The following is a 9,960-nucleotide window of genomic DNA, read 5'->3' as shown; positions in this document are numbered from 1 at the left end:
TATTTGGGTTTAAAATGGTTAAGAAGAAAAAATTGAAAAAAAATCAAGAGAAGAACTAGAGAGCGCCGCCTGATGAAACCGAGAAAGAAAATGATGGAAAGAAAATTTAGAAAAGTTCATCTGCATTGATACACTTTGCTTTTTCTGTACTTGATGTTTTAATATATTTTTTAGTCAAGTTGAATTGTCAACAAACTCAACTATGGTCTAGCGGTAAGATTGTCATATGTAAACTTAGAGGCTCAAGTTTGAATCGGAGCTACACCATTATCGATATTTTGTTGAGGAATTAAAAAAACCGTCAGTTTATGGTTCGAACAGTTTTTAACGGTTCAAATGGTTCGTCCAGTTTTCAACGGTTTCCCATGAACTTCCGGATTTAGCACTAGACCGGACCGTTGACATGTCCGGTTCGCGGTCCAACTAGTTGAACTGGCTAGTCCGGTCCGGTTCTGAAAATATTGGACGTGGTGAGCATGGTTCAGCTCCAGCAAAGCCCAGCAGTCCCAACAAAAAGTATGAGATGACTAAAACGGACACCTACTAAACGTGTCAATAGGGAGTAGGGACCAATCGTAGGACACCAGAATATTTTGTACGTGGGAAAACGAAGGATTACAATATCAAGGCGAAACTTAAAAGAAGCACCGCTCGATTGTGGGATAAGGAGTTGAACAACACGTAACTGAGTAAAGGCTAAGATCCAAATTGGTATACAATTTCCAAAATACCAAAATACTAAAATACAATCCCAATCACTACATATAATACAAAAAACAAAAAGATTATATTAGACTTGTAAGGGTAATATAGTTATAAAAATGAACTGGATCATACTCTATCCCACATGCTCACAATGGAAATTCAGCTCGACCAAACATAAATACAATGAAATTTACAAAATTGTCCATCCACTCAGGGTGTTTGCAGGGGACAAAAGACAGTGAGTTTGTTTGGATAGGAGTTTATTTGGATGATTTATTTGAGATAATTACCTTAGCACTTTTTGTAATGTGATGTATGTGAGATAAAAAGTTGATTGAAAAGATAAAAAGGTAATTAAAATTTATGAAGTAAATTATTTTTTCTCAAATCATCTCATCCAAACATACTAAGTATTCCTAACATCAACTACCCCTTTTATATATAGGCAATAGATTTGGGAACAATTGCAGTTTTAGTTCCCAATGTTTAGCCTAGTGCAAAACTAGTCTCTAATATTTTAATTAAAACAAATTGAATACTTAAATTTTCAAATTTTATGCACACTTAGGATATTTCACAGAAATTTAACAATTATTAATTCTCAAATTCAAATTGCCATTAGTCAACGATCTTGACCTTAAATTTTAAGTCCCTAATGTTTAAATAATGTTATTCTAGGTTTTAGGATGAAAACAAATGTGAATTAGATCAAAATTGTGTTAAAAACATGCAAAGCTAATTAAACTTATTTTTCTTTTTTTCATTTATTCATCCAACTAATTTCTCATAAGTTTCTTCTCTTTTGCATAGCTGGTCTCAAATTTAGTAATATATGTATTTATCATTTTGCAATAGTTATAATTAATTAATAATGAGGCCTATCATTTTTTCACTTGTATTGACAATTATACCTTTAGATATCACTTTAAAATATGAGGAGCATATGCTCAATGTAAATTAAATGATTGTCTATTTTTCTATTGCAATAGGTTATCAATTGAGTTTGAGATAAAGTTGATAATTTGTAGAATTCAATAAAATTATGAAGGACATAAATAACAAAATAAATATCTAAAACTCTACTATTGCGATGTTTGATTTTAATAAGTAGAAAAGTCAACCAAAAAACATAAGGAAGTTTTATGTTTTCAAAAAATTCCTAAAAGCACTTTATATACTTACATTGCATTCACTAATTTTTATAACCACAATAATTAATAACTACAACCATTTGAAGTCTACATTCACTAGTCATGTAAGAATTTGCTTAGAAATAATTAATAAAGTTATATATTAAAAGTATAATGTTTTCTCCTTTTCTTCTGCTAATTTTTATTTTATATATTACTTATTTTTATCCAATTGTAACTTACACAAAAAAGAGATGCACATTAGGTTAAAAAAAGTTGTTGTGCTTGTATGAAGTATTTTTTAATGAAAATTTGAATGGATTTAGGAGTACATGTGTTATACAATTGATTAATTTACATTTCATTTCATCTTAACACACTAATCGTAACTATTAAAAACCTAAGAGAACATATTAATTAAAACTTCAAACATTGGGGACTAGAAGTATAAAGTCAAATATGTTGATTAATAGTAATTTGATTTTGACTGTTAGTCATTATTGAATTTCTGTCTTGTCCTAAATGTGACTAAAATTTGAAACTTTGATAACCAAATATTTGTTTTGGTAAAAACATTAGGAATTAATTTATCATATAGGCCAAATATTAATAACAAAAACTGCAATTATCTCTTTTGTTTATCTTGAATAAACTTTGAAGCAAATTACATTCGTCCCCCCACCCCTAAAGCAGCACTTTCTTTGAGATTCCTTAAGCAAAAGCCGTTGAATCGAGATCATTGAATCATAACCTAATGCCTATCGCAAATGTTAGGTTTTATGAGTAAAGATTATGTCCAAATTAGTTCGGAAGATGGAGAAAGAGCACTTAATATAAAAGTAAGAGTTCGAAACCTAATAGTTTAAGGTTTTTTAACTGTGATAGATTCCTGACTTACATATTAGACTCTTTAGTGAATTCTCACGAAACGTTTCTCCCTAACAATTGATATCACAGTTTTAGATTACAAGATTGGACTATTCATGAACAAGTGGATTCTTCTCAAAATTGGACCGATTAAAATTCTCTTCCATGCAATTTAAAATAAAGGGTTGAGAAAACTGAGTATTTTGACTATGAGATAACATTTTAAGTTAGCGAAAACATAAGTTGTACTATGGTAACATTATGTTGGTTTGGCACCTGACTATGTGTACAGGATGCACAATTTGTCAGAAAAATTTGTTCTACATGCTTATAGTCCTATTCTATTGCTGAAGGGTTCTTGGGAAAAGGAATGGTGGGGGAAGGGGGAGACCTCCTATTGCTTTTCCTAGGTTGTGCCTGTTGCTGTTGCTACGCTTTGGCGAAATTTTTAATAGTTGTGTATACGATATGACATAAAAAAATGCACAATCAATTGTAAATATTTTTCTCCATGCAAACATTTCTTCTTAATAAAAATCTTATATATTTCTTCCACTTTTGAAATAAAAAAAAATGAATTATAAAGATATGCACATAAATCAAAATGGAATATGCATTTATTTTTCATCCTGTTGATTGTGTGCGTAAGTTGTTGTTTCTTAATGGTTAAGTTTTCCTACATACGATCATGACAATTTAACAATTTGAACCAATAATTGATCATGCTCCGGTCGAATTCTAGCATAGAACTTTTCTACATTACCTCCTCGCAATTTTTTAAAATTCAGACGGTAATAACAGGATGGAAACCCTCCATCGGTCCAAAGAATATATACCTTCCGTCAAAAGAAAAGGATTCCCGGACTGCATGCATGAGAAAGAGAGGAAACGGGATTGCTTTTCCCCTACATCTCTCGCGGGAATCATTCAAAAATCTTCATATATGACATCTCCAAAATCCACTCCATGAGTTATAATACCAATTATCGCCCTCGAATTTGGCACAATGAATAACTCACTCCAACAAAATTTAATCGAAAATGTCGATCAAGAAGACGAGATTAAGAACCTCAGAACCATAGTAGATGAAGATGTGGCTGATTCCAACTTTATCTACATCCTCAATACCATTTTAAGCGGTACAGCTCGCCTCAATGTTCTGTTACCCACAGCAACCATTCTTGCATTCACAATTTTTGCTCCCCTTGTAACCAACGATGGTAAGTGCAAGTCCCTTGAGAGATGGTTGATGGGCTCCTTCTTGGCTTTCTTGGCTGCTTCCTGTGTATTCTTTTCATTCACCGACAGCTTTCGTACTGCCACCGGGAGGCTGCATTACGGCGTTGCAACGATCAAGGGGATATGGACTTTTAATGGTGGAAAAACGAAGCCATGCGTGCCTTCGGATTATAGGCTAAGATGTAGTGATATGTTCCATGCATCACTTTCTTTGATTGCGTTTTTGACTTTTGCAACATCACATTCTGATGTATTGGATTGTTATCATTTGGTTGTTCCAAGAAAGGTTACCAATTCTGTGCCTCTTGTGGTAGGATTTGTGGTAAGTTTCCTTTTCGTAATGTTTCCTTCTAGGAGGAGAGGAATTGGTTATCCTTTCTTGCTGCAGAGTGATGCACTTTATCAAAGATATTGACACACATTTCATCAATTACTTCTTTCTATCAGAGATACTGGCACATATTTCATTGATCACGTTACGTCTGGAGAGTAAAATCACTTCGCAAAACGTTGAAAACACCATATAGGTGGATATGTGAATGGATTGGGTTTGAATTGGATTAATTTGATCAAGCCCAGATTCACTAAATTTATTAATGCCCAGATCTAGGTCGAAATCTTCATGGGTATGGAAAAAAAAAAAAAAGAGAAGCCAGGGTACCAAATAGATGTCCATGGGTAATCAAAAATTAAAAATTCAGAAATTAAATTCAGAAAAATAAAAAAATATAAAATACAAATATAAAAGAAATATAATACAATTACCATTTTCAAATTACAAAATCAACACTAGAAAATGTTGTTTGCAAAACTATTAACTGATGAAAGATTATCAAATAATTCTATTTATTTGAAATTTTAATATATATTAAGCATTTAAAACGTAACTTAAATTTACATGTCTTCAAACATCACCTTTTTTGAATTATACATGTGGTCTAAGTAGGATTTGGATAGGTCGAATTATATAAAACTCGACCCTATATAGATGAATAATTCATTTCACAGGGTCTAGATTTGGATAGAGTTTTAATTTAAAAATTTTGAAAATTTAGACCCAAACTTAAGAAAAACACGATGGATTTAGATTAGGTCTGAGTAATCTCGACATACTGACATGCCCAGATATAGGAATTTAACTTCATTGTTTTCGTTGCCTTAAATTTCTCAACAATAATTTGCTAGAAAGCATCCTGCTTGAACTAATCTCTTATTACACCCCTAGCTTATACCAATTTCCACTTTGCACGTTGAATTCAATTTTGAGTATACCATACCTTAAGCTATCGTATCCTTCCCGTTTTAGTCCAATTGGTAATAGTATTAAGATGACAAACGGAGTTATCATGCGCGTGCATCAGGCAATTTGTTAATTGGCAGGTCAAATTTTACCTTGTACCCTAACTTATTACACATGTGTACTTTGGGCCCCCCAAACTATAATATTTAGACATACTGGCGCCTCTTATGATTCTGTTTCGATTTTCGATACATGGCTTTTAAATTAAGGCTTACCCAATTTTTTATGTAATACTATTTGACCTAGCAGCTCGTTTCATCAAAAGTTTCAAAATTATTTTTGTTTGCTGTTTATTGTTCACTGTACGTGTATATGCTTGGTACATAACTCTTTTATTAATTAAATTATTTTTTTTTCCGTAACCGCATATCTAATCTAGCCTAACCTACTTCTACTCCTAAGGGAGGGGGGAATCTACTCTTTGGAAATCGACATTTTTTGCTATCTTCAATGTGGAATGAGTTTGGAATGAAGTTTGAACCTCAATAGACAAACATAAATGATTCATATATAATTCCTCTTGAGGATTGTGTTAATAATGTAGGTTCCAAAGTCATTATAGCCCAAGAAGGTCATGTGGACGTTCCTTTGGTGAGTACTCAAGTGACACACATACAAGATAATATCTACGACGCACTTGAGTTAGGTAAGCTACTTCCACCTCTCATATCATTAGAATACGTGGCTCTAGTTGTTAAGTCACCTTTTAATGACCACGACCTAAAATGGTGGATTATTAATTAACTAAGCCTCCTTGAGAAATGAGGTTTAATAGTCGAGCCAATGACTATAAACAAAAGTGCTTGTTGGGAGGCAACCCAATGTTTTTGTTATTCATGTTAATTTTGTATGATTTTAGAGTTAAATCAAGTGTTTAAGTTGTTTTGTTGTTTTTCATTTGTAGGTTTTGGAAATAGAAGCAAAGGTGACCACATTACGAGAAAACGGCGAAATTTGATCAATAATCTCAACACCTCAAATTGAGTAATTGTGATTTTTGATGCATTAAAGAGGTTTAGAATACATGTTTAGATCATTTTACATATGCGTGAATTGTTTATTTAGACAAAGGAATGATCTAAGATGTGTTTTGGAAAATTGGGGTCATGAGCGCGATTTTGAGAACTTGCAGACATCCAAAACACACCCATGAAAACGCGGGTTCTCCATGCGTTTTCTGGTCGCGTTTTATATGATCAGCAAACATTTCTTAGAAAATGCGGCATGAAACGCGACATCTCTCTCGTTTTTCTTTGCGTCTATAGCCTAGATCAAAAATGGAAAACGCAGCTCGCGTTTTCTATCCCCGCATTTTCGATTTTGCAATTACTGAATAGAAAACGCGGCCTTCCCCGCGTTTTCTCCCTGCGTTTTCGGTCCTCTTCTTTTACACATAGAAAACGCAGGGCATATTTTCTCTTCTTCTTCCTCTCTTCACCTGTGTTTTCTACACACACTTAACAAATTCACTCTTTTACTCCATTTCCTTGCAAGAAATCATCAAACCAACATCATTTAACCTTCATAGACCCTTTTTAATCGATTAAAATCCAACAAAAACATCTCAAATTCGATTTTAAGGATATTGAAGGCTAGGGTTCTTGGCTCTAAAATTCATCAATTGGAGGTCAATTAGAGGGTATTTCATAGGACTTTTTGCATCATTACATCACCAAACATCCTTCTATGTGATTGAGGTAAATTTCTTCATCAAATTTTCGTATTTTAGAAGTTGATATTTTTCAATTTCCTGAGCTTTCTGACATCTTTTAATTTCGGTTTTTTGATGATATTTGTCGATATTTGTGGCCTCCATTATGCTTATTAAGGTTGTTTGTTTACATGTTCAAATGTAGCAAATTAATGGATTATTGGTTGTTTAAATTTATAAATTGCTATATTTGGACAAAATAAGAAAATTAGCTTGGATTGTTGTAGAGCCCTTTTTAATGGATGATTATGATTCAAAATGATTAGTTGATGATGTTTTAGCATGTGCATTGTGTATAGAGGGTAATTTTGATGAATTTTGTGATTTTTTTTGGGATAATTTTTGCTTAATCACGTTTGTAGCTAATTGTGGATTATTGTTGCTAATTAATGATTGCTATAAAATTGATTATTGCTAATTTCATTAATTGGGAGATATTTGTTGCCTATTTTAATCGATTAGTGAATTTGGAAATTTTTGGCAATTTTAATGACATGTTTCTTTTATTATAATACTAGGCATTATTGATTATTTAGTTAATTATTTATAATATGGAGCTGTGTATTTGTGGATTTCGGTGCCAATTTTAATCCGTATACATGAATGATAATTTTATGAAAGGCCTACGGTTACTATAAATGGAAGGATTCTTCTATTAGGCATTTTATAGGATTTAATTCTTGTATAATGTGAGTGTGCGATAAATTTTAGAAAGGTGTATAAGAGTTAATGATTTTTCTATTTTTAGGCACCATGGTAAGAAGAGCACGAGCTATTATTCGTGAATCTTCTAGTGAAGAGGAAGTTGAGAGGACACCATCTCTGGTGCCTCAACAAAGGAGATCGCGATGAGGCACATCTAGGCGACCACCTCCTCCGAACTATGATGTTGAACAATTCACTTCTAAGGATAATCAAGATTGGTTCGAGGAGAGTGAGGACATGGAGTTTATATACGAGATGCACATAGCTCCGGACATTGATGCCATCTACTAAATTACGGAGGCTTTTCAGCTACTAGGTTGGGCACCTATTCTCACACTCTCTCAGCACATATACCCAGATTTGGTTCGAGAGTTCTATGCCAATATCGACAACAAAAAGGGCCATAGTGGTGAAGAGATTAGATCCTTTGTTTGAGGGAGAAGGTTGACCATCGCTAGAGCCACAATTGCTCGAATTTTGGAGTGTAATAATCAAGGCCCGATCATTGATTTGAAGAAGGGATTTACTTCGCCCAACAAGCATTGGGATCCTTCACATGCCATGACAAGGTTTGGTCTACAATACCAACCATTTCGTTCACCAAGGAAAGAGGCCATCCTTGCGTGAATATTCAACTGCCGACACCACCTCATTATTTACGTCATGGCTCACAATGTGATTCCCAAGAAGAGGTTCAACATAGCGATACTTCTTGGATCACATGTTCGATAACCGGGAGTCTCCTTATACTCGTATTCCACTGTCGAATATCATAATTAGCAACATAAGGACGGCTGTCCGACGAAGTACGACTTCCTATCGATTGGGGTTTTCACGTCCCTATCCTTGATTTTCGTACGGGAAGGCGTCAATTTGAAGGGTATCCCACGAGCTCTAGTGAGACCTATGGCCGAGTTATGTATTTCTACTCTTACTAGCATGGGCATTCCAACGGACAATTTACCTCGCCCAGGGAGAGATCGATCAAGACAAGCTGGTCACACAGAGCATGGTGAAGCCGGTCCCTCTACCTCAGCCGGTCCTTCTACTTCTACCGGGCTGTCTACTTCTGCCCCACCGCTGCCACCTCCTCCACCTTCGCAGCGTTCCAATTGGCAGCGGCTCTTCGATATTCTAGGCTGCCATCTGACTCAAGTCATTTAGCGACTTGATTGCATTGATGCTCGCCTAGATGATGTTAGGATGCATCGAATGGAGGATTATTTAGGTATCACTCCTTAGCCTCGCCCTACTCCTAGAGTTAGTGGTGATGGTCATAGATCCACTAGTGAGGAAGCCGCTAGGCCGGCACCTTGAGCTGCATTTTGCTTTGCTTCGACTTCATGAAGGCCAAGATTCTAGTTGATTGGTTAGTCATTTAGTTAGTTAAATTAGGTGTTAAAAATGGCCAACTTAGTCCTCTTGTTGAGGGACGAAATCTGCCTTCTTAGTTAAGGGTTACCAAGTCCAAATAGCATTAGGGTTTGAGTCATTGTAAGGTCATAAATAGCCTAGTCCTTTCCAATGTTTTTAGTTAATGAAAATTTTACAGAAATTGTGTGAATTTATTCACTTTCTCTCTCCAAGAGAACCTTTCTTGAATACTTGAGAGTTCTTGGGAGTATTCAATTGAACTTATCAATCAAGTATCCACCTTGATTGTGGCGTTCCTCTACCTTACAACTTTGGTTCATTAATTCAATTAGTTACGGGTTGAGATCATATCAATATTGTTCGTGACTTCTAGAGTTAATTAGGGTCAAGTTTTTCGCTGCTAAACCATCGGTATTAATCGTCTAGGTCTGGGGCTTCGTCTTCGACGGGGTACGTATCATCTGGTATCAGAGTTAGTTGACAACTACTAGGTTATATCCCTTTTTTTCTTTTGTGTTTGAATCAGATTTTTCTTGTTTTCCAATTCAGACTCTTGTGTCAAAAAAAAATTGAGTCGCTAGGGTTCTTATTTTTTTTCTTTGTTTTCCGTATTCTTTGCTTGTTGTTTTGCGTGATTTCTTGGCTACCTGAATTGTCATTCTTGTTTGCATCGTGGTTCTTGATCTTGATGGTGTCTTGTTGTCTTGTTTTGTGAGTCTTGGAATCGTTTTAGAATCAAAAAACAAACAAACAAACCTGGTCATTAGTTTTGGTGGCTATTTTCCTAGTTTTAGTGAATTCATGGCTGACTTTGTTGCTTCTTGGAAAAAACATTTGCAAACTCTTGAATTTTGGATAAATTCTTGAATTTCCTGAGTTCTTGTGGGAGGACCCAAAAATTTTCACATTTTCTCAGCATTATTTTATTT

The 9,960-nt window shown here is 34.6% G+C and overlaps 1 protein-coding gene across 1 annotated transcript; it reads left to right on the top strand.

The window, feature by feature from the left end:
* Positions 1–3,708: 3,708 nt before the first annotated feature.
* Positions 3,709–4,356, top strand: LOC113713426 (protein DMP2-like). The gene has a single exon (XM_027237150.2). It carries the CDS (start codon positions 3,709–3,711, stop codon positions 4,354–4,356), a length of 648 nt encoding a protein of 215 aa, XP_027092951.2.
* The last annotated feature ends 5,604 nt before the right edge of the window (positions 4,357–9,960 follow it).

This window comes from Coffea arabica, chromosome 10c, assembly GCF_036785885.1.
Source record: "Coffea arabica cultivar ET-39 chromosome 10c, Coffea Arabica ET-39 HiFi, whole genome shotgun sequence".
NCBI lineage: Eukaryota > Viridiplantae > Streptophyta > Magnoliopsida > Gentianales > Rubiaceae > Coffea > Coffea arabica.
This window is presented reverse-complemented; position numbering and strand designations above follow the sequence as displayed.

Bases quoted from the DNA above. Each gene is read 5' to 3' on its own strand.
- LOC113713426 (XM_027237150.2), top strand. From the start codon at position 3,709: ATGAATAACTCACTCCAACAAAATTTAATCGAAAATGTCGATCAAGAA.